This window comes from Phyllobates terribilis, unplaced genomic scaffold, assembly GCF_046119375.1.
Source record: "Phyllobates terribilis strain yellow unplaced genomic scaffold, ASM4611937v1 Scaffold_3__8_contigs__length_932513732, whole genome shotgun sequence".
Taxonomy (NCBI): domain Eukaryota; kingdom Metazoa; phylum Chordata; class Amphibia; order Anura; family Dendrobatidae; genus Phyllobates; species Phyllobates terribilis.
The window spans coordinates 725,534,890-725,561,100 of NW_027362763.1; the positions used below are offsets into that span (position 1 = coordinate 725,534,890).

Here is a 26,211-nt window from a genome sequence, read left to right on the forward strand (position 1 = left end):
GTTATTTTATGCAGAGACGAGTCCTGGCTGGAAGACGTGATGGCGGTCTGTGCTGGATGAAGGAGAAAAGCGTAGCTGAAGGACTTCACCTAGAGACGTCACCAGTGAGTCAGTGCATTACATGTACACTTACACTATATACTATGTACCGGGCTCCTGTGTATAATGTCACTGGTGATCACTGTATTACCTGTACACTGACACTATATACAGAGCTCCTGTGTATAATGTCACTGGTGATCACTGTATTACCTGTACACTGACAATATATACAGAGCTCCTGTGTATAATGTCACTGGTGATCCCTGTATTACCTGTACACTATATACAGAGCTCCTGTGTATAATGTCACTGGTGATCACTGTATTACCTGTACACTGACACTATATACAGAGCTCCTGTGTATAATGTCAGTGGTGATCACTAGATTACCTGGACACTTACATTATACATACCATGCATAGAGCTCCCGTGTATAATGACACTTATGGTAATATTAGTAATGTGGTGGTAATATTAGTAATGTGGTGGTAATATGTGGTCTGGTCATGGTGTGGCAGTTTTTCTCCCTTCTGTGTGGTATTATTCGGTCACTATGTTGTGGTAATATGTGGTCTGGTGATGGCGTGGCGGTATTCCCTGTATGTGGTATTATTGGTCATTTTAAAAAAAATGTATATGACACATTCCCTTAAAGAAAACTAAATAAAAATATATCTAAAAAGAGTATTGGATATTTTAAGAAAATTTTAATAGGTTAGAGTAGGGCCCGGCCAGAAGAGTCTACCTTATCGTGGTGGCGGCTTTAAAAATCTTTTGGCCAAAACAAAAGCTGCTGGCTATGTATGTGGCACCGTCACATGGCCGAACGTCAGGAGAGCCTGGTGGCAGCAACGTGGACGAGCGCCAGGATTCTGCAGGGATCGCATGGGGGTAAGTATAACAAGTTTTATTTTTCTTAAATACAATTAATTAACTAGGAGTGGGGGGGTGAGAGATGCACATGGGGGGGTGAGAGATGCACATGGGGGGGTGAGAGATGCACATGGGGGGGTGAGAGATGCACATGGGGGGGTGAGAGATGCACGGGGGGGATGAGAGATGCACGGGGGGGGAATGAGAGATGCACGGGGGGGGAATGAGAGATGCACGGGGGGGGAATGAGAGATGCACGGGGGGGGAATGAGAGATGCACGGGGGGGGGAATGAGAGATGCACGGGGGGGGGAATGAGAGATGCACGGGGGGGGGAATGAGAGATGCACGGGGGGGGGAATGAGAGATGCACGGGGGGGGAATGAGAGATGCACGGGGGGGGGAATGAGAGATGCACGGGGGGGGAATGAGAGATGCACGGGGGGGGAATGAGAGATGCACGGGGGGGGGAATGAGAGATGCACGGGGGGGGGAATGAGAGATGCACGGGGGGGGGAATGAGAGATGCACGGGGGGGGGAATGAGAGATACATCGGGGGGTGAGCTGCACATGGGGGGGGTTATGTTTACATAACTTTGTTGCCTTATGAAGCGCAGGGGGGGGGCCCCCAAAAATTTCTTGCACAGGGGCCCACTACAGTCTGTGTCCGCCCCTGTAACAGTTGTACTGGCAACTTCCTTCGTGTTGGTGTTACGGGGAACGGTTGCCTGCCTTCTGTCTGCGGCCAGCACACTGCTTCTTCCTGTCTGTTGGGGTGCTCTGCCTCCCTCCCCCTGTGTGCTGCTGTCCTCGCTCTGCATGTCCTCCTGCCAGGTTGGGTCAGTTAATATATCATCCATCACCTCGTCTTCCACTTCCGCACCCTGGTCCTCCTGACTTTCTGGCAATTGTGTCTCATCATCGTCCACCTCTTGTGACACTTTCCCACCTTCGCCTTCGTGTGACTGTGGCTGCTCAAAATATTTGGGCATCGCTACATGCGATCTCCTCTTGCCCTGCTTCAAGTGGACCAGGCGAGAGCCCCGAATCTATAAATGGAAAAGTGAACAGCTCTTTGGAGTGTCCAAATGTGGGATCAGTTGTCTCTGGGCACTCGGCATGGTGGGAGGAAGGAGGTTCAGGGTGAGGAATATGTGATCCAGACTCACGGCTACTGAGACTAGACCGTGTGGAAGACAGGGTGGTGGTGGTGGTGACTAAGTGACTGGAAGCATTATCTGCTATCCAACCAATAACCTTTTCACACTGCTCTGTGTTCAATAGTGGTGTTCTGCGGTCCCCTATTAATTGGGACAGGAAGGTCGAGCAAGAAGATGTGGGTGTTTGTTGTGGCACAATTTCAGCTAGCCCACAGCCTCGGCCTCTGCATGCACCATCACGTCCAGTTCCCTGTCCCTTGCCACGTGCCTTGCCTATTTTAAATGGAGGACAATATCTTTCACGCTCACTACAAATGGCTGAATTTGGAGCGAACTTATATGTGATCCGTGTGACGGACAAACCACAGTTTTAAATAGCTGGCCTGTAGATAATTATTTAGAACAGTAAATCGGTGTCAAAAACTTTGCTGACACACTGAAACATATTTTTAATGGAGGCCAGAAATGGCAGTATTTTCTGAAAACGTATATGTGATCCGTGTGATGGACAAACCACAGTTTTAAATAGCTGGATTTTTAGCGCTGTAATATGGAAAGGACCTGGCTATATTCTGCAGTGCCAACAAGCAAATGGTGCAGAAAAACGGTGTTCTCTGCATTGCTTTTTAAGCAAATAATGAGGATTAAGATCCAAAAAAAAATTATTCCTGGCCCCTGAGACCTTGGCCTATGTCTAGAAATATCTAACAGCAGCAGCAGACAGAACTGGAATGGAGTCTCTTGTGCTATATGCACTGCAGTCTGCTATATACCATGCCTGCCTATGTACACTGCCTGCCTGATATCTCTGCAGATGGATTAGTCCTCAGAAGGACTGTTTGTTGAGATGGATATGTGTCTCTAATATAGTTTGGTATACCTACACTAACTAGAAACAAGCAAATCTCTCCCTAGCTCAGCAGCACCTCTCCCTACACTGTCTGATTCCGGAGTGACTGTGACGAGCATGGCGGCGCCAGGTCTGATATAGACCTGATGACGCTGTGCGGCCTGCCAATCACTGTTATGCCACAACCAACATGGCTGTGGCATTACAGTGAGTGGCAGACAATCCCTGCATGTTCATTGGCTCTGTAAAGAGCGCCAAACATGCAGGGAGGAGACCCGAGCTCCCGCCGAGCAACCCCGGAATACTCGGAAATCTCACTGCTCGAGATGCTCGGGCGAGCATCGAGCAGTAGTGAGCATGCTCGCTCATCACTGGTGCCAAGTCCTGCTGGAGAATGAAATTTCCATCTCCAAAAAGTTTGATGGCAAAGGGAAGCATGAAGTGCTCTAAAATTTCCTGGTAGACGGCTGCGCTGACTTTGGTCTTGATAAAACACAGTGGACCTACACCAGCAGATGACATGGCTCCCCAAACCATCACTGATTGTGGAAACTTCACACTAGACCTCAAGCAGCTTGGATTGTGTGCCTCTCTTTTACACCACCGCGAGACACCGGGAAGACCGGACGCATCGGAGAAGGAGACTGGGGGCCATCGGAAGGTGAGTATAATGTTTTTTTGTTTTTTTTTGTACCATTTTTATTCTTTTTTTTTAACTAACTTGGTCACACTATATAAAATCCATGCCGGTTGCATGGATTTATATTGTGTGACCAGGTTGTCAAGCAATTTTCCATGTGATGCTAAAATCGCTTGGAAAGCGCTTGACAATCCACATGCGAAATCGCATGTGCAAAACGTGTGAAAAACGCTTGTCCCTGGCTGAAAAAACGCATGTAAAATCCGCGTGTTTTTTCTGCCAGGGAGATGCAGAAACGCTCAGGAAAGATGGATTTTGGTAAGACCTTACCTGTAAAATCCTTTTCAGCAAAGGAAGAAAGGGAGACACAGATTCATTACTAGTGGGTAGGCGGAGCCCCACAGGATAGTTCACCTCAGATTAGAAAAAGTGACGACCGGCCCCTCCAGCTTAGGCTTCTCCTACTCCCATGTCCTTCAGTCCGTACACAAGCTAAGGAAGAGCAGACAACACCAGCGGAACAACACAACCCCTTCTGAAAATGCGAGAGAACAGGTTATGCATATAACAGAAAAAACACACAGTCCCAGGCACTACTCACTGAACCTGACAACTGCGATGAGCTGGCAATGCTGGAACAGAGCCCTAGCGCGCCGACCCCAGCCCAGATGACCGCTATCAGAGAGGAGTTGCGCCGCATCTGGAAAACAATAATGCTCTTCTGCCATGGGAGGGTGCTGTGTCTCCCTTCCTTCCTTCGCTGAAAAGGATTTTACAGGTAAGGTCTTACCAAAATCTGTCTTTCAGCAGCAGAAGGGAAGAAGGGAGACACAGATTCATTACTAGTGGGACGTCCCAGAGCAGTCCAGAACTCAAGGGTGGGAAACAGTGGCAGAATCGCCAACACCCCAACAACATAGTCAAGCGCGCAACAAGCGCCAAAACTAGATAAGGAGAAAACCTAAACCACCGCCGCCTGCAGGACCCTGCATCCCAAGGCCGCATCGGCGGAAGCACTCACGTCCACTTTATAAAATTTTGTAAAAGTGTGAACGGAGTGCCAGGTAGCCACCCGGCAGAGATGCGCTGCCGAGGCCCCCTGATGAAAAGCCCACGACGAACCAACAGCTCTCGTGGAATGAGCTCGAACCTTAACCGGACAAGGCTCGCCCTTGAGCCGGTACGCTTCCAGGATAGCCAAATGTATCCACCGAGCTATAGTGTCCTTGGAGGCCCGCTGACCACGCCGACGACCAGCAGGAATCACAAAAAGAGAGTCCGACTTCCGAAACCCTTGCGTGATTGAAAGATAGAACTTCAAAGCCCGCACCAAATCCAACGAGTGCAAGGCTCGCTCCTTTGGACTTTTCGGATTTGGACAGAGGGAGGGCAACACAATGTCCTGATTGACGTGGAAATGCGACACCACTTTAGGCAGAAAATCGCCACGGGTACGAAGCACCACGCGATCCGGGTGGAACTCCAGAAAAGGGGGCGAGCAAGACAGTGCCGCCAACTCAGAAACCCTTCTCAAGGAGGTGACTGCCACCAGGAAGGCCACCTTCCAAGAAAGCAAGTAAAGCGTAGCTGAATCCATAGGCTCAAACGGCCCATGCTGAAGAGCCTCCAAGACTAGATTGAGCCGCCAAGGAGCCACAAACTCCCTCCGAGGCGGAAACTAATGTGCAACCCCGCGAAAAAACGAGCGCACATCTCTGCGCGAGGCAATAGCCTTCCGAAAAAGCACGGATAGTGCAGATACCTTACCCCGCAAGGTACCAACCGCCAGACCCTTGGCCAAACCACATTGCAGAAAAGCCAAGAAGTTGGGAATGGAAAAAACCCTCGGGTTCCTTGACGATCCAGAACACCATGAATAGAAGGCCTCCCAAGTTCTGTGATAAATCCTAGTCGTAGCTGGACCTCTGGCCGCCCGCAAGGTGGCAATGACCTCGGCCGAAAACCCACGACGGGTCAATATCTCGGTCTCAAGAGTCACGCCGTCAAACGAAGCGACTTCAGGTCCGGATGACGAATGGGCCCTTGGGTTAACAGGTCCGGGCGAAGAGGCAGTGGAAACGGAGGCGCCACCAGAAGAGACACCAGCGTTGAATACCTCGCCCTCCGCGGCCAATCCGGCGCCACCAAAATTGCCGGAATTTGTTCGAGTTTGATCCGCCCGACCACCAGAGGAAGTAAGGATACCGGCGGAAACACGTAGATCAGCTTGAACTGGTCCCACGGGACCACTAGAGCATCTACCGCCACAGCCTCTGGGTCCCTGTACCTGGACATGAACGTCGGAATCCTGGCGTTCAGCCTGGATGCCATCAAGTCCACCTGGGGAGTCCCCCAACGGGAGCACAGCAGTGCAAAAACATCCGGATGAAGACTCCATTCTCCGGGATCCACCTGCTCGCGACTGAGGAAGTCCGCCGTGATATTCAGCACTCCTGGGATGTGAATCGCGGAGATGGCTGGAACCCTGGACTCGGCCCATACCAGGATCCGCGAGACCTCCCATCATGAGTCTGGAACTCCTCGTCCCGCCCTGATGGTTGATATACGCGACGGCTGTCGCATTGTCCGTCTGAATCCGGACCGGCAGACCGCTCAAGGGGACCGTCCAATGTCGGAGGCAGATAAAAATTGCTCTCAACTCCAGGATGTTGATCGGCAGAGAGACGACTCCTCTGACGACCAGACCCCCTGAACCCAGAGATCGTTCCAAACCCCCCCCCCCAGCCAGTCAGGCTGGCATCGGTGGTAATGACCGACCACCGTGGGAGGAGGAAGGATTTCCCCAGGGATAAAGCCTGCGGACGTAACCACCATCCAAGAGACTCTCGCACCCTGCAGGAGATACTGACACAGCGATCTAGCGAAGCCGGCGATCGATCCCAACGGGTCAGAATAAGATTTTGGAGACCCCAGGAAAGAAATTGTGCAAACGGTACTGCTTCCATTGCCGCCACCATCAGACCCAGAAGGCGCATACACTTCTGAAGGGACATCGCCATCGCCGACCTCATATCCTGGACATGGTGACGAAGGTTCGCTTGTTTGTCCGGAGGCAGGGACACCACTGCCCGTACCGTGTCGAAATGCATCCCCAAGAACAGAATTGACTGCGATGGCTCCAATGACGACTTCTTCCAATTGACCAGCCACCCGAAGTCCTCCAGGTGCTGAAGGGAGAGATCGCGAGCTGTCACCGCCTCCTCCGCTGTGGGCGACACAATTAACAGGTCGTCCAGGTAGGGGAGAATCGTAACTCCTTGCCTTCGAAGGAGCGCCATGAGTGGCGCCAGAATTTTTGTGAAAACCCTGGGCGCCGAGGCCAACCCGAATGGTAGGGCCACAAACTGGTAATGGGCCTGACCTATGGCGAAACGCAGGAAGTGCTGGTGAGCCCTGCCGATAGGGACATGCAAATAGGCGTCGCGGATGTCGATCGACACCAAGAAATCGTACTGCGACAGGGCCGCCACGACAGAGCGAAGAGACTCCATACGGAATTTCCGGGTCCGGACATGAACATTCAATTCTTTGAGGTCCAGAATGGGGCGAAACTTGTCCTCCTTTTTGGGGACCACAAAAAGGTTGGAGTAAAACTCCCTTCCCCGGTCCTCCGGCGGAACCGGAACCACCACACCCTGCTGCAGAAGAGAGTCGACCTCCCGCAGCAGTGCGGCAGCCAGCTTGGGCTCGGACGGGAAGCGAGACTGACGAAACCTGTCCCGGGGTCGAGAATGAAACTCTATGAAATAGCCTGCCGACATAACCCGCGTTACCCAGGCGTCCGATACGTGGGACGCCCAAATCGACCTGAACTGAAGCAGACGACCTCCCACCCGAGAGCCCTCGATAGGGTTCATGGCGTCAGTCCGCCTTAGCAGGCGTTTTGTCAACCTCCCGTTTGTCTTGACGGAAATGTTGTTTCCAGGGTGTACTGGATTTCTGAGAGGTCTTCTTTCCGGAAGACGAGGGACCACCCGATCTCCAAGAGGGCTGACCGAACCGTCCCCTGGGCCGAAAGGGCTGACGACCACTACCGGCACTTGACTTGCCAGACGTAGAAGCCGCTGCTTTTCGCTGCGGCAAAGCCGAATCCTTGGCCTTGGCCTTAGCAATCAGCTCCGTGAGGTCCGAACCAAAAAGCTGACCGCCCTTGTATGCCAGGCTCAACAAACCTTGTTTGGATACCGCGTCTCCAGTCCACTGTTTAAGCCACAGTGCTCTTCTGACTGTGACGGCCGAGGATTGAGCCCTGGACAGAACCGAAGTAGTATCCAGCACTGCTTCCCTGCCATATCGGGCCGCCTCTTCCAACAGCTGGAAGAGCCTTTCCACCTGAGACAGCGGAGACCCATCTTGCCACGCCGTCCGCAGCTGATCCAACCACCGCAGAGAAGCCTCACCAGCCCACCTGGCCCCCAAGGCCGCTCGGAATCCATGACCCCCGGCCTCGTAGATGGACTTCACCGCTAACTCCGTCCTTCTGTCCAGCGGGTCCTGTAGACTCGCCTTCCCTTTAACAGGAAGCAAAGAGGATTTGCTCAGCTGAGACAATGGCACGTCCACTTCAGGCGAGGGGACCCAATTAGCGATCGTCTCCGAGGAGCAGGGGTACAGGGCATCAAAAAACCGCATCCCCTGGAAGCGTTTATCCGAACACAGGCGTTCCTTCTCCACCGCCTCATTAAGTTCATTGTGCGCCGGCAGCGTCGAACGAGCCCGACGCGACTCCTGATACAGCCGGGCCGACTTGCCAGGGCGCCTCGTCACCTCTTCAGACAGCTGTAACGCTTCCCGCATAGCCCCAATAAAAGCGTCCACGCGGCCCGAAAGCGAAGCGGATCGACCCTGCCGATCCTCTTCATCAGAATCGGAAATCTCACCATCAGAGTCTGTCGGTGATTCCGAAACCTCCGACACACTGCGCGGAGGAGACGGCGCCACCACAGGCCTGTGGCATTTCTTGCCTCGTGACGTCGTTTGGGACTTAGCTGATACCCAATGACCCAGGAGGTCCGACAGACTGTCAATGGAGCGAGTGAGCCCTTCCACTTTAACATCACTGAGACCCCCGACCAGTGTCGAGCCTGACGCCGTCGAAGACCCCGGCGTATCAGATACGAATGACCGATCCTGAAGCGGACCGGGAGAGAGGTCCGCGCCCCCTGGTCCCTGATCCGACATGCCCCCACACAGTTGCGAGCGTCGCGGATAAGGCGGTAATAACCCCTTACAATGGGTACAGTAACCGAGGAAGTGTGATCCCGCTACCACAGCCTGTTCCTCGCAAAAAAATCACCAAGCACTGAAGGGTTAAAGCTCCTCCAGAGGGAGAGAGCTACCCCAGCTGCCTGCAGAGCAAAAGTTAACCTACAGACTAGGGAGATGCGCGCTCTGATCCCAGAAGCGTGCACTCCAGAACAGGTTAACTGCCTTGATGAGGCCAGACCCCTCAGAAGGGGTTAATGCTGCTGACCACACAATACCCCTTTGCCTTAAAAGGACAGAGGTGTGCGGGTCCCAGGGCCTTCTCAGCAGGGAGATAGCAGCGCTGGATATAGCACACCCTGTCTGCCTTAACAGGCCAGCAGTAAGGTGCTCTGCGCTGCAATAGTGAGCAAACGGAACCTTCTGCTTTAAAAGGCAGAAGTGACTCACCAGCTGGCCGCGATGACTGCTCTTCTCTGGGGAGGTGTAGAGAGCGGGGAGCAGGGAGCAGGAGGCGCTTCACGTGGAAATGGACGCCGGCCGAAGGACCCAGGAGAAGAAGAAGGGGCTGGGTCAGCTCCAGCGCGCGCTTTCCGAGCGCTTCCTGTCTGAGGATAAGTGACAGGGAGCAGAGAAACGCGAAGCCACGCCCCCCCACCGTCACACACTAACGGAGCCCGCGCTTCCCCGTCCCTGCTCCCCTGCTAGCAGAGACATCTCCAAACGCCGAATGCAGCGGTGATCCCCTGTAATGGACAAAACTGCAGTCACACATGTACAGTAAGAGCGGCAGCCGCAGCAGCCGCTGAAGCACTCCGAACTGATGAGCACTTACCCAGCTGAGCGCCACAGGGACCCCCAGGGATGTGTGGCGCCGTGGCCCTTTGCTCACCCTCACGGCAGAGCGCGCAGGGATCCCAAGAAGCGGTGTGCATCTCCGCCAGGGAGCGCCCTGTATCCCCCGGGGCCGGCAGGCTTCTGCGTGGACCTCCTTAGGGGGTACGCAGATCCGCCAGGGGAGGGTCAGGGGTCCCAGCAGCGCCGAGACCCCCTGAGACCTCTAGACCACTGGGGGTCCAGGTCTCCGGGAATGTAAAATAAAAAATTCTTCTGAGGAGCTGCAAAGGCAGCGACTATCCTCTGCGACCTCAAATTTAAAACTGAAGGACATGGAGTAAGAGGAGCCTAAGCTGGAGGGGCCGGTCGTCACTTTTTCTAATCTGAGGTGAACTATCCTGTGGGGCTCCGCCTACCCACTAGTAATAGATCTGTGTCTCCCTTCCTTCCCTTCTGCTGCTGAAAAATCCGGAGCAATTCTGCATCGTTGGCACATAGCCTTAATCCTGTTTTCAATATCATTACTGAATAAGTTGAATAGTGGGCCCAGCACTGAACCTTGGGGTACACCACTGATAACCGGAGACCATTCAGAGTAGCAGCCATTCACCATAAATCTGTGGGTGCGATCTTTGATCCAGTTTTCGGTCCAATTACAAACCTTATTTTCTAAACCTATAGACCTTAATTTATTCATTAGACTTCTTTGTTGGTCAAATGCCCTTTTAAAGTCCAAAAACTGCTATATCTACAGCTACATATTTTTGGGGCATTTACTCACGTGTTGATTTAAACAAATCAGGTTAATCTGACAACTTCTCTTCCGGGAGGTTTTCTTTTTTGCTGAAGCCCCCCTGAGATTTACACTGAGTTAGGAGGTAGTTTACGGCATAGTCTCGTGAAGTCCCACGAAATAGAGCTTCATCTCCTAGGTCACAGCTTTTCCTGGTTGTCATTGTGACTGAACAGATGTTACCTTTTTTTCTTTTTTGTTATCAAGCCAACTACTGCTGTAAGCCTTCGGCAGTGCAGTCGGCGGGCCTTGGGTCAGCCATTTTGTGCTGACTGTCAAACCACCCAACACAGCTGCTCGATGTCAGCTTCATCTGCTGCCCTTATACCGCTAAGTGAAGTCAGACGATGGCGGTTTGTGTTTTATACCTTCCAAATATAGAGACTTAGAGGAAATGATGACAAAACAGGAAAACACATTGACTTTTACCCTAAGGCTATGTGCACATGAAGTCTATGTGCCCAGAATCCACCTGTAAAAGTGCCACATAGCCTAAAAAACTTAACTGCTTTATTTTGCTTATGTGCATTGTAAGGAAACCTGGCGGTTCACGTCCTTTCAGAGATTGGTGCATGAGCAGAATTTACATGTTTTTTTACAGAACATTGTTGCGAACCTTGCCTTCTTATGTTACTTTATATGTGTGAGGGGCTCAGGGTGGTAGTTGTGGCGAGGAGCTGCTGCGTTCCCACACCCTGGCTCTCCTGTGCTGTGCGTGTGGTGCAGAACACTCACGTTTTGTTGACAGATCTTTGCTGTCTTCGTTTTTTCCACCTCAGGAACTGCCGCACACACATTTAGGGACTTCCATTCCATTTTATAAAAAAGAACTTTACTTGAACACTTGAAATCAACTTCATACAGCATGCAGCATTGATCACATACTTTTCCAGGGTTACCGTCCGATGCACCGCATGTAATGATGTTCACTGTCCGTTTGTCCTGAGCTGTCCCTTCCATAGTCAACCTTCTTGGCCTATGAGACACTCGCAGCTCTAAGAATCCAGTACTGTCTTTGTACTATTTCCCGTCTGACTTCCCCTTCTGGGAAGATTTCTGAACACACACTTCTCTGTGACTTCTGTGGACCGTAGGCTCCGAACATTAAGGAAATATCTGCTTCAGAGTTTCTGACTGAGGCTTCTTTGCTGCTGGACAGACCGTGCCCCCGGCACCCCCTGGACCACCAACTGGACCACCAACTACTATGCTGTCACATCTTCTTCACTCCCACTAGAACTGCCTGCAATCAGGAAGTGTCTCAGTTCTTCACTGAACCTGCTCCTCCCACACTGGAGCAGCTCCTAAACCCCTTAACTCTTTCCTAACTTACAACTACATCTTCTCAAAGCTATAGTACCCACTTCTGCGCTACTCTTCTACTAATCTAATACTCTACCTGCACTGAGCTATACTGACCCTGTAACTGACACATCAGACAGTTGGTCATAACACATACTCATATATAATACAGGGTATAACATTATGTGCAAGCAGAGGGAGAAGTTGCATGACCGTCCTGGTCACCCTCCTACATATGTATACTGTATATTTAGCATGATGAATCATTATTTTGATTTTTGCCTGAATAGACCACAATTTTAGTAATTTGGTATATACAAGAAGTAGACTAGTTACTCACAGTAAAAAATTGTGAAAATATTTTTTGGGCAGTGGCAAGTAAGATGGTACCAATTTGAGTAGTGAAGTTGAAGTTTTCTCATGAAGACTATTCCAATCAATATGCCCTTGTCACAGAAGTACCGCGACATAGAGTGATCGCCTCTATTTCAGGGGTCAGAAGATCGCAGTGTTTGGCTACACGCATGCCTAAACTAGTTGGATTCACTTTGCCTTCTAGTTAGCTGTGCAGATATCCCTTGTTCCGGTGCTCCAAGGGTTAAGCATTTCTGATGGCCTCCTAAAGCTTCCCTTCCTGAGTTATCTCAGCAGTTCTGATTTCTCCACTCCCCTCTGGTATAAGTTCTCACCTCTTAGCTTGGTTAGTTGCCAGTGATAGCTTGCTATATCTTGGAATTGATTTGGAGCTATGAGCCGTGGAAATAGAAGATATTTCGGAGTTGTCTCCGAAGATTGCTGTTTGGAAGTTTGTCTATTGTCTTCCTAATCTTGTCCGCTGTCTTCCTAGGGAAAGACAAGGTGAAAGAACCCGTCTAGGGACGTCAGGTAGCTCAGGTCTGCGCAGTGCAAGTTTCAGAGGTTGCCCTTCCCATTCGTCTCACCGTGCACCATCCGGCTCCTTGGTGGAGCGTGACATCCCTATTAGGACATTTGTATACATGAAACCTCAGAACCGAAAAGACAAAGAGAAGAAATTCTTGATGCAATAAGTGAATTTTATTTTGATCTGGCAAGTGATAGATATGGTCCCAACGTTTTGGCCGACACCGGTCTTTATCAAGGGCATCTATAATAAGAGCCTGCTTTTTGCCGCATTCACATACCCTATCCTGGGTCTTACAGATGTCCTTGATAAAAACCAGTGAGGGTCAAAACGTTGGACCATATGTGTCACTTGCCATATCAAAATAACATTCACTTATTGCAGTAAGAATTTCTACTCTTGATCTTTTTCGATGCTGGGGTCATTTCCTCAAGCACGTACACCTTCACAGTAGTGTTGCCGGTCTTCTTCTCCCCTATTAGGATATTTGGACATCATAAAGGGGCATCATACAAACGCGAAACCCCTCTAGGAGCCAGAGTGAGGAGTCACACTTTAGGAGCTTCTCCCTTTCTGGAATCCCCAAGTTCTCCTTGTATTCCTTGGTCAGCCATTCATCTAATTGGCTTCTCTATATTGCAGAATAACCTCTTTGGTGGAGGCACCAGGACAAATTCGTTAAATCAGGTTTCATGTGTGTAGTCCACAACTTTCAGTTCGCTAGAGTGCGGAAGGGATAAAAGAGTTGTCAAAGTCAAGAGGAGTTAAAATGCAGTTCATGTTCACAAACATGGAAATAGAAGTAGCTTTAGTAAAAGAAAGATAAGGCTAGGTTCACACTTATAGAGCACTAGGTCGGGGTTTCCATCTGAATGCCCCAAAAATGATATTTTGATGGCAACCGCAACTGAGCCATTCACTTGAATGAAGCCAACTGAGTCACTATGGACAGTATGTGGCCTCCGTCCTGGCGGATATGAATGTTTGAAATGATGAATACTGCCAAGACAAAGGTCATATATTGTCCACGTTAACGCCATTGACTTTAATCAAGTGAATGGCTCCATTTGGGCTGCATCAGGGTTCCCATCATAATACAGTTTTTTGGGGATTCTGAACGGAAACCCCAACATAATAATCAGCGTAGAGCATTGTAGGGAGGCCATTTCAAAGCTTTCATTACATACAAGTACTAATGACACAGACACACCAATGTTCGATACAGGGCTGAAGAAACACTTGGTCATGCGGGCCACATGTTTTTTAGATAGATTGTTGAAAATTGTTAAAATTGATTGCATATTGTCAGTGGCTGCACAGTTTTCCTGGATATCCTGTAAAAACCGTCCAGTCATTAAAAAAAATAATAATAATGAATGGAATAATTATTTTTTAACAATCTATCTGAAGACCATGTTGACTTGCATAGGCGTGGCAATTTCGGCCATATTCTCAGCCACCCCATTCTTGGTCAGTGTGAGATTTACTGACCTAACCAGTTGATGCACGTGGTGACACCTTTGTGCTTCCCGTTATCCACCGGTTTGTAGAAGTGATCAGGAATGATCATTTAACACTTTCAGCCTCCGTCTTCTACTCTATTATCAGTAATACCAGGATAGAGTCTTTTCATGAAATTGCAAAAGTGGTGAACACGAATACAGAGAAGTCTGAGCTGTGTCTTACCCGAGAGCGAGATTGTAAGCTGAAGTTCTAATGATTACTGCTTGTTAAAGGTGAATTAATGTCTGGATTTCATGCTCCAGTTCTAGTGGCTTATATCTCAACCACATTAATGTGCATCTGGCATACAGGATGTTCCTAGGTGCTGTATTGTTGCATATTTCACACTGAGCCTTCTGAAAGCCCTGTACATGTGGGAGGGTTGAAATGAGGACAGCTAAAATGGGCAATTTACATTTTTAACTTATATACTCAATTTATGCAATAATTAATTCTCTTAATAAAACAAGAAAAAAAAATTATTTAAAATGCAAGTTATTGAATTGGTATGCAAAATGTGAATTATTGAGTTATTATGGAATTACAATTGCATTTGGGGGCATTTTCAAGAGAATAATTATGATTATGTTCTGTACAATGCGATCATGCGCTATTCTATAACAACGATGTACTATATACCGGCAGCTATCTTTCCCGACTCTCCCAAGCGCTTATGTGTTCTCCACAAGAGAGACGCTGCCAGACTTGTGTACAAGGCATCATGAAATCTGAAGATTACCAAAGCATTTTGGGTTGCAATGTAGTGCCCAGTGTGAGAAAGCTGGGTTTGCGTCCTAGGTCATGGATCTTCCAGCAGGACAATGACACCAAGCATATGTCAAGAAACACCCAGAAATTAATGGAAACAATGCGCTGGAGAGTTCTGAAGTGGCAGCAATGAGTCCGGATCTAATCCCATTGAACACCTGTCGATAGATCTTAAAATTGCTGTTGGGAGAAGACACCCTTCTATTAAAAAGTCCTGACAGCTTTACCAAGTCTGAGAAGACACTATAGACCAGGGGTCTCAAACTCGGCTGGGTATATGGGCCGCACATGGAAAAAATTTGAATTTGGGGGGCCGCATTCTTTGTTCAATGTGACATTTTTAGTGATACCATTTTTTTTGTATACACCTTTTGAACATTTTTGCCGTGTTTATTTTTTATGGCTTTGGTCGTTATGGATGTGGCGATAATAAACGTGCACTTTTTTGTGTTTACTTTAGTTTACATATAAAACAGCATTTTTAGTGCCCAATATTTTTTCATGCTTTATTTTATTTTTTATTTTTTTTTACAATTTTATTTCCCCCAATTGGCCACATACAGTAATATTGTCTTACAATTAGCATCATATAGTAATAATGGAAAACATCTTGTAGTAATGTTCCCCATCCAAGTCCCCATCTTGTACTAATGTGCCCCATCCAGGTCCCCATCCTGTGGCTATGTGCCCCATCCAGGTCCCCATCCTGTGGCTATGTGCCCCATCCAGGTCCCCATCTTGTGGCTATGTGCCCCATCCAGGTCTCCATCTTGTGGTTATGTACCCCATGCAGGTCCCCATCCTGTGGCTATGTGCCCCATCCAGGTCCCCATCCTGTGGCTATGTGTCCCATCCAGGTCCCCATCTTGTGGCTATGTACCCCATCCAGGTTTCCATCTTGTGGCTATGTACCCCATCCAGGTCCCCATCCTGTGGCTATGTGCCCCATCCAGGTCCCCATCCTGTGGCTATGTGTCCCATCCAGGTCCCCATCTTGTGGCTATGTACCCCATCCAGGTCTCCATCTTGTGGCTATGTACCGCATCCAGGTCCCCATCCTGTGGCTATGTGCCCCATCCAGGTCCCCATCCTGTGGCTATGTGTCCCATCCAGGTCCCCATCTTGTGGCTATGTACCCCATCCAGGTCTCCATCTTGTGGCTATGTACCCCATCCAGGTCCCCATCCTGTGGCTATGTGCCCCATCCAGGTCCCCATCCTGTGGCTATGTGTCCCATCCAGGTCCCAATCTTGTGGCTATGTACCCCATCCAGGTCTCCATCTTGTGGCTATGTACCCCATCCAGGTCCCCATCCTGTGGCTATGTGCCCCATCCAGGTCCCCATCCTGTGGCTATGTGTCCCATCCAGATCCCCATCTTGTGGCTATGTACCCCATCCAGGTCTCCATCTTGTGGCTATGTACCCCATCCAGGTCCCCATCCTGTGGCTATGTGCCCCATCCAGGTCCCCATCCTGTGGCTATGTGTCCCATCCAGGTCCCCATCTTGTGGCTATGTACCCCATCCAGGTCCCCATCTTGTGGCTATGTACCCCATCCAGGTCCCCATCCTGTGGCTATTTGCCCCATCCAGATCCCCATCCTGTGGCAATGTTCCCGATCCAGGTCCCCATCTTGTGTCTATGTGCTCCATCCAGGTCCCCATCTTTTGGCAATGTTCCCCATCCTGGCGCCCATCTTGTACTAATGTGCCTCATCCAGGTCCCCATCTTGTGTCTATGTGCTCCATCCAGGTCCCCATCTTTTGGCAATGTTCCCCATCCTGGCGCCCATCTTGTACTAATGTGCCTCATCCAGGTCCCCTCTTGTGGCTATGTGCCCCATCCAGGTCCCCATCTTGAGGCTATGTGCCCCATCCAGGTCCACATCTTGAGGCTATGTGCCCCATCCAGGTCCCCTCTTGTGGCTATGTGCCCCATCCAGGTCCCCTCTTGTGGCTATGTGCCCCATCCAGGTCCCCTCTTGTGGCTATGTGCCCCCTGTGCTGTTCTTCACACACATAAAATAGAAAAAAAAGATGATTCTCACCTGTCCTCCGTTCCCTCGGCGTCCTTCCTGCAGATGTGGCCCGCAGGCACCACAGTGTCCGACCCCTTGACGATCCCGACCTGGTCCAGGAGGAGCCTCCGACAGCAGCGCTGCATTGCCGCACAGAGACTGTCTCCCAGCACAGCACTTCCAATGTCAGCCGCCGGCCAATCAGAGGCCAGCAGCTGACATCTGCATATGGCAATGACGTCATACTCGCTGCGCCGACACGCAGATATCAGCTGCTGGCCTCTGATTGGCCGGCAGCTGGCATTGGAAATGCAGTGCTGGGAAACAGTCTCTGTGTGGCAATGCAGCGCTGCTGTCGGCGGCTCCTCCTGGACCTGGTCGGGATCATCAAGGGGTCTGTGCCTGCGGGCCGCATAAAGCAGCCTCAGGGGCCGCATGCGGCCCGCGGGCCGCGTGTTTGAGACCCCTGCTATAGACAATTCTTCTTTGAAGCGGGGACTGAGGTTTTTTAGAGAAACGCAACAGAGCAGATACAGAAGACATGTTAGTTGAAGCACTCAGACACGCGCCGGTGTCCAGAAACCTGTCGGTGGCCCCAGACTGCAGTATGGGGGCTTTTTATACATAGCTAGACAAAGGAAACTACATACTGCGGCAAAAGACGTATGTTAGAACAAATTGTGCAATGACACAACATGACAACATTTATGAGTATTTCCTATAAGTCTCCATATTCCTTTTAGCTAATGTCATTACTCACATCACTGCTCTTAGCCTATTCATTCTGGGGAGAGCCTCAGCTCTTTAGCTGCAAAGTTAGTTGATTGTCCAAGATGGCCGCTAGCCACAACATGGCTGTTTAGCTTATTATGGCTGACAATTCTCTTACACCATCTAATATGAGAGACCTGGAGCAGTTTGCAAAAGAAGAGTGGTCCAAAATTCCAGTTCAGAGGTGTAAGAAGCTTGCTGATGGTTATAGGAAGTGATTGATTGCAATGTATTTATTCCAAAGGGTGTGCAACCAAATATTAAGTTGAGGGTGCAAACAATTTTGTTCGGCCCATTTTTGGGGTTTTGTGTAAAATGATGTCCAATTTCTCTGTTTATTTGCATTGCTCCAATTCACACAAAGGAAATAAACATGTGTATAACAAAATGTGTAATTGCAATAATATTTTGGGAGAAACACCGTATTTTGCAGACTACTGTATAATAAGACGCACCAGACGTGAAGACGCACCCCAAATTTTGAGGATGTAAAAAGGAATTATTTTTTTTTTTATCAAATGGAGTTATGTCTTATATTCCGAATTTGCGGTAGCTTACCGGGGGGGCAGCAGATTTAGTGTGGAGTTACAGGAGGCAGGGTTGCTGCGGCAGGAGTGGGGTGATGCTGCGAACCTCAGGCTGGAGGAGGGGGTGTCTCGGTGGTGCGAGGCTGCGGGCCCTGGGCTTCAAGAAAATGTCTGAGGTAGGAGCGGCGTCCATTGATTTCCTGGCAATGGGCTTCAGGAAAATGGCCGCCGGAGACAGCACACTGCCGAGAAATCAGTGGACTCCGCTCCTGCCGCGGACATTTTCTTGAAGCCCAGAGTCTACAGCCTCGCATCGCCAGCACACCCCCTCCTCCCCGCTTGGGGCCCGCAGCATTGCTCCACTCCTGTCCCAGCGATCCTGTGTTCTACAAATTAGAACTATGGCGCTAACCTGCTAATACATTAAATTAGACAATTATAATACTTGAAGGTGTTGGTCACTTTACCATAAGGACACAATTCTTAGGGTATGTTCCCATAATGTTTTATTTCAGGTGGCCAAAAACATAAATTTTTGAAGCAAATAAAGCTTTGGGAAACTCTCCTTTTCTCTCTTCTTTTTTTTTGTACATTTTTTTTAGAGTTTTCTTGTCTTTTCCTGAGCATTTTTTCAGTGTTTTTGACTGCCACCTTTTTTTTATATAACGTTTTTCCAGTGTTTTTGAGCCTTCTTTTGCACTGGTGTTTTCCAAGTTTTTTTTTAACTCCATTCCAACAATGAAGCAACCACGAATGAAAACCTTAGCAAAAAACACTCAAAAATATGCCCGGGTATCTTTTGGGCCTTCCTGTTGGCTTTTATTGTAACGTATAGAGAGTGGAAGATGCCTGAAGAATTGTCCGCTTGCTTCTTTTAACCGCTTGGCATCTTTGGAAACCTTAAGCGGTTAAAAGATTCTCAAAATCCAGAATATACAGCTGGTGAAATAAGTTTTGAACACATCACCAATTTTCAAGGTAAATATACTTCTAAAGGTGCTATTGACATGAAATTCTCTTCCAGCAGTTAAAACCCCAGCAATCATACATATATCTTGTGGATATAATATCTTTTTTTCATGGGATTTTTAATGATTGTTTTGAGACAAGACTTCAGACGATGTATATGGAACCTTTGATGGGCTCCATAAAGTGGACTAGGACCTGTTTTGAAGCCCCGTGGTCTTGAGTAGGGTTTCAATCATTCTTATAATGCAGGAGGGAATTGATGAGTTAGCTTCGAAGCTTTAAGCTAAGTTCACACTTCACTGATGTGTCACGGATTCTGCACCGCAAATCCACAGCACTTTACAGAACAATACAAGTAAATAGGTTTTAGAAAAATCCTATTCAGACGTTGCGAAAAAAAATCTTTATGGTGCATATTTCTAATCTGCAGCACACGCATTATTATGTGGATTTTCATTGCAGTTTTCACCCTATTTAATGCTTAATAAATGAAGTAGGGTGAAATCCGCAATAAAATCCTCAAGTATCAGATGCGGATTTTGTCTCTAGATTTGTAACAAAATCCAGAGCTGAAATTTTCCGCAAAGTACATAGCCCTGCAGACTTGTTCTCTACTTTTTTTTATGGCATATTCCATTTCGACTATTTTCTTTTGCTTTCCTTAAAGGGAATCTGTCAGCAGGTTTTTTTTGCTATGTAATTTGAGAGCACCATGATGTAGAAGAAACCCTGATTCCAGCGATGTGTCATTTACTAGGTTGTGTCTTCTGCTGTTTCTGTACAATCAGTGTATTATCAGGAGGAGGTTATGACTACAGGAAAAATGGGCTCGTGCCTCCTAGTCCAACCAGCACTGATTAGCAACTATGTCACTATATAATGCACACAGAAAGCTGTGGTGTGGTCGGGGTTATACACAGCTCAACATATGATCTCTGCTAGATCTGCAGCAGAAAAAAACTATGACTTTCATAACTCCTGCTCACAGTAAATTTAAAGGGGTTTTCCCACAAACAAAAGTTAATTTTAATCAAAAGATCTTGGAATAATAATAACTTCCACAATTGGATGTGTTTAAATAAAATGTTCCTGTGCTGAGATAATCTTATAAATGTGTCCCTGCTGTGTACTGTGTAATGGCTGTGTCTGACTGTACAGTGGCATGGCCTGATCATACCACATGTCCTGGGCGGGGGGGGGGGGCAAAAGAGTATACAGACATTACAGCACAGGATCACAAATGATTCTTTTTGTGAGGTAAAACATTTCCCTGCCTGTTTTTAAACAATGTTTTACTTAAAGAATCAAAGAAAGAATAATTTGTGACCCCCTGCTGTAATGTCTGTATACTCCTTTGCTTCCTCCCCTGCCCAGGAGATGTGGTATGATCAGACCATGTTCCTGTACGGTCAGACACAGCCATTACACAGTACACAGCAGGGGCACATTTATAAGATTATCTCAGCACAGGAACATTTTATTTAATCACATCCAATTGTGGAAATTATTATTATTCCAAGATGTATTGATTAAAATCAACTTTTGTTTGAGGAGAAAACCCCTTTACGCAATATATCGCAGGAATCAGGGTTTCTGCCCCTACATTATGCTACTTTCAGATTACATAGCAATATCCTGCTCACAGATTCCCTTTAATAAAAATAAAAGAATAGATAAAACAATAAAATAATTTAATAAAAAGAAAAAGAAAGGATGGTGGCCTGATTAAGGTTGGAATAAACAATATTAGGAAGGAAACTGCGTATCTAATCAATCAGAAAGAAATTATTTTTAGTATTTCTCCATTTGATTTTTTTTGATGGAGGGACAATGTCATTATTTTTCCTTTTTTTTTCTATATTGTAGATTTGTATCCTTTATATGATTATTTTAGGCCAGGGTTCTCTTAAGTTTTTTTTAAAAAATTAGGAATAAAAAAAAAAAAAAGCTTTTGCACAGAATTTCAGGCCTGAAAAACAGCAGGATCATATAAGATGGGATTTTAATTTATGTCTAGATTTAACATGTTTGCCTGCACTTATAATGGAAAGCAGAATATTGCAGTATGCTTCTCACTTATCCTCCTCTCCAACCACAATATGAGCACTAATTTACATCTGAATGCACATCATTTACATCTGAACACGCACTGATGGGTGTATGTGCATATAGGTTCACCCTGGGCTGCCTGTATGTATAGGCCTCTGCTCTGCCTATAGGTAGGCCTGACCCTTATACTAATGCAGGAGCCTCCGTAACTGAATCCAGTATTTACAGCAGTTAGTAAAGAACAGAATTCACCTAAATCACATTAATGTCCAAAAACACGACATCAATTCATTAATTCATCCCGGTAACGACTTTGGTAAATTAAGTGGAACAGTTGGAAGCAAAAGTTTTTGTCCCAAGTTGAACATTTCAGGGTCTGGGGAGATCTGAGCCTTACACCTTTATACTGCTTTGCATAACTTAATAATCAGTTACACGTTTCACCAGGAAGCCGGTTATGACTTTATTAAGTGGATAAGACTTGGCGAGTGAGACTTCCCCGCAGTATTCAGATCTCCTACCATTGAATTACATTCCGCTAATTAAAAGCATGACCCATTAGTCTTCTTCTCCAGAGTGACATATCTCTCCATGTTGTTCTTGCATTTCCACTTTACAGACTATTTTAAATGGAAATCTCACAACCCCGTGAGAACTTAGATATTTTTTTATAACTCCTAAACAACATGGTACCAGGTTTCTTTGTATAGTGACTGTTTGCCATTGTTCTGGGCTCGTGAAAGAGTGTAAATCAATCATTGTTCTCCCATGCTTTAGGTCAACGTACCATTTTTCTTGGACATCACATAATAATACAGCATCATGCTGAGACCCCAAGCATCGGTGCACCCGTGTTCTGGGAAATTAATTGGCAGTAAACCCTTGTTCTGGGGCATTAATTAATTCTGGAAATCCAGGTGTCAATGTATCCTTGTTCTGAAGCCACAATTATAAGTGTATCCTTGATTTGGATCTCTAAGTGTCAGTGTTTCCTTGTTAAGTGTCCTAAATGTCAATGTTCCTGCAACCCCAGGTATTAGCATTTTTTTGTTCTGGAGCCCCAAGTGTAAGTGTAATCTTGTTCTTGAGCCCCAAGTGACAGTATATCCTTATTTTGGAGCCCCAATTGTAAATATAACCTTGTTCTGGAGCCCCAATTGTCAGTATATCCTTGTTTTGGAGCCACAAGTGTGAGTGTATTATTTTTCTAGCGCCCTAAATATCAGTATATGCTTGTTCTACACCCCTATGTGTTAGTTTATACTTGTTCTGGATCCCCAAATATCAGTATATACTTGTTCTACACCCCCAAATGTCAGAATATCCGGGTAGTGGAGCACTAATTGTCAGTATATCCTTGTTCTAGAGCCCCCAAGTGTTAGTGTATTCTTGCACTGGAGCCCCAAGTGTCAATATAACTTTGTTCTGGAAACGCATGTGTCGGTATGTTCTTGTTCTGGAGACCCTAGTGTTAGAATATCCTCGTTTTAGAGCCCCAAGCATCAGTGTACACTTGCACTACAGTGCTAAATATCCGTGTATCTTTGTTCTGGACTACCACTTGAAGCTCGTCAAGAGAATGCCAAGAGTGTACAAAGCAGTCATCAAAGCAAAAGGTGGCTACTTTGAAGAACCTAGAATATAAGACATATTTTCAGTTGTTTCACACTTTTTTGTTAAGTATATAATTCCACATGTGTTAATTCATAGTTTTGATGCCTTCAGTGTGAATGTACAATTTTCATAGTCATGAAAATACAGAAAAATCTTTAAATGAGAAGGTGTGTCCAAACTTTTGGTCTGTACTGTATATATATATATATATATGTTGTATGTATTTGTATATATATATACAGGGTGGTCCAAAAGTAGGTGGCCAGAAAATAATAACATTTATTTTGATTTATATATAAAATTATATTTACTAACACAAGCATAACATTGACCATTAAATTTTATTCTGAACAATAATACAAAAGCCCTTAAATTTTATCAACGCAGGCGCTCAAACTGTTTTCCATTACAAGTTGCACAGCTTTGAAGTCGCCTCTTACGCTTCAACAAACTTTTTTACACAAGTCTCTTTGGGTATTAATTTCTTGAAATGCATCTCTTATGTAATTTTTCAAATCGCTGACACTTTTTGGTTTTCGACTATAAACTTTGTCCTTGAGTACTCCCCAAAAGAAAAAATCCATTGGGGTCAAGTCTGGTGAACGTGCCGGCCAATCAAGAGGGCCTCTTCAGCCAATCCATTTATTAGGAAATGTTTCATCAAGATACTCGCGGACTACTCTTGAATAATGTGGAGGGGCCCCATCTTGTTGGAAATAAAGACTTTTTTTTCAAAGAGTCTGTGAGGAATGAAAAGTGGAATCTGATTGGTTGCGAAGGGCAACTGAGCCAGTTTCACTTTACACCATGTTTGATAAATCTCCCCCTTCATAATCTTATTACACTTTCTGTCCACCTACTTTTGGACCACCCTGTATATGTATGTATATATAGATAAAATATATTGAGGCAGCACTCCAGATAGAATCAATTCTTGGAAAAAATGGACTTTATTGAGCCCAAATGGCAACATTTCGGTTCACAGAACCTTTCTCAAGGCTTGAGAAAGGTTCTGTGAAGTGCTATCTGGAGTGCTGCCTCAATATATTTTTTCTATTAAGATGCAATGTGAACAGGTTGCTTGGAGGCCTGGCACCCACTGTGAGTATATGTGAAATGGTGCTGTTCCAACATATCTTTTATATATATATACGAAATATATAATATATATAAATATATAATATCGTATATATATAGAAAAGATACGGTATGTATATATACAGTCCAGACCAAAAGTTTGGACACACCTTCTCATTTAAAGATTTTTCTGTATTTTCATGACTTTGAAAATTGTACATTCACACTGAAGGCATCAAAACTATGAATTAACACATGTGGAATTATATACTTAACAAAAAAGTGTGAAACTACTGAAAATATGTCTTATATTCTAGGTTCTTCAAAGTAGCCACCTTTTGCTTTGATGACTGCTTTGCACACTCTTGGCATTCTCTTGATGAGCTTCAAGAGGTAGTCACCGGAAATGGTTTTCACTTCACAGGTGTGCCCTGTCAGGTTTAATAAGTGGGATTTCTTGCCTTATAAATGGGGTTGGGACCATCAGTTGTGTTGTGCAGAAGTCTGGTGGATACACAGCTGATAGTCCTACTGAATACATAGTAACATAGTTTTTAAGGTTGAAGGAAGACTAAGTCCATCTAGTTCAACCCATAGCCTAACATGTTGATCCAGAGGAAGGCAAAAAAAAGCATGTGGCAAACACTAAGCTCCACATTGGGGAAAAAAATTCCTTCCCGACTCCATACGACAATCAGACTAGTTCCCTGGATCAACGCCCTATCAAGGAATCTAGTATATATAACCTGTAATATTATACTTTTCAAGAAAGGCATCCAGGCCCTTCTTAAATTTTATTAGTGAATCACTCATTACAACATCATGCGGCAGAGAGTTCCATAGTCTCACTGCTCTTACAGTAAAGAATCCCCGTCTGTGATTATGATTAAACCTTCTTTCCTCCAGACGTAGAAGATGCCCCCTTGTCCCCATCTCTGGCCTCAGAGTAAAAAGATCAGTAGAAAGGTCTTTGTACTGTCCCCTCATATACTTGTACATAGTAATAAGATCACCCCTAAGCCTTCTCTTTTCCATAGTAAATAACCCCAAGTGTAATAACCTGTCTTGGTATTGCAGACCCCCCAGTCCTCTAATAACCTTGGTCGTTCTTCTCTGCACTCTCTCTAGTTCAGCTATGTCTTTCTTATACACCGGAGACCAAAACTGTACACAGTATTCTAAGTGTGGCCGCACTAATGACTTGTATAGAGGTAAAATTATGTTCTCCTCATGAGCATCTATGCCTATTTTAATGCATCCCATTATTTTATTTGCCTTTGCAGCAGCTGCCTGACACTGGCCACTAAACGTGAGCTTGTCGTTCACCAATCCACCCAGGTCATTTTCAGTTACAGTTTTGCCCAGTGTTTTACAATTAAGCATATAATTATACATTTTATTTCCTCTGCCCAAGTGCATTACCTTACATTTATCCCCATTAAAGCTCATTTGCCATTTATCAGCCCAAGCTTCTAGTTTACATAGATCCTCCTGTAATATAAAATTGTCCTCCTCTGTATTGATTACCCTGCAGAGTTTAGTGTCATCTGCAAATATTGAAATATTACTCTGTATGCCCCCTACAAGGTCATTAATAAATATGTTAAAAAGAAGGGGGCCCAATACTGACCCCTGTGGTACCCCACTGTTTACTGAGACCCAGTCTGGGTGTTTTCCATTAATAACCACCCTTTGTTTCCTATCACTGAGCCAGTTCTTAACCCACATACATATATTTTCCCCTATCCCCATTGTTCTCATTTTATGTATCAACCTTTTGTGTGGAACCGTATCAAAAGCTTTTGAAAAGTCCATATACACAACATCCACTGCATTTCCTTGGTCCAGTCTAGAACTTGCCTCCTCATAAAAGCTGATCAGATTAGTTTGACAGGAATGGTCCCTCGTAAACCCATGTTGATAGTGGGTCATGAGGTTATTCTTCTTCAGATACTCTAGTATAGCATCTCTTAGGAAACCCTCCAGGATTTTACCCACAGTAGAGGTTAAGCTTACCGGCCTATAATTTCCAAGTTCAGTTTTTGTCCCCTTTTTGAATATTGGCACCACATTTGCTATACGCCAGTCGTGTGGTACAGACCCTGTTATTATGGAATCTTTAAAGATTAAAAATAATGGTCTATCTATGATGTTACTTAATTCCTGCAGTACTCGCGGGTGTATCCCATCCAGGCCCGGGGATTTGTCAACTTTAGTGATTTTTAGACGCCGCCGTACTCCCTGCTGGGTTAAGCAAGTGACATTTAATGGAGAATTTTTGTTATCACTGATCATGTTTTCTGTTATGC

General features: G+C 46.3%; 1 protein-coding gene across 4 annotated transcripts in view; it reads left to right on the top strand.

Moving 5' to 3' along the window:
- TTC7A (tetratricopeptide repeat domain 7A) overlaps positions 1 to 26,211 on the top strand; it is a 486,038-nt gene that overhangs the window by 246,988 nt on the left and 212,839 nt on the right. For 3 of the 4 annotated variants that reach the window (XM_073672075.1, XM_073672079.1, XM_073672078.1), the window contains one exon: positions 15 to 104. The exons of the other annotated variant lie outside the window; for it this stretch is intronic. In XM_073672075.1, coding sequence (XP_073528176.1) covers positions 15 to 104 — 90 coding nt within the window. The remainder of the gene's footprint in view (positions 1 to 14; positions 105 to 26,211) is intronic. 4 annotated transcript variants of the gene reach the window in all.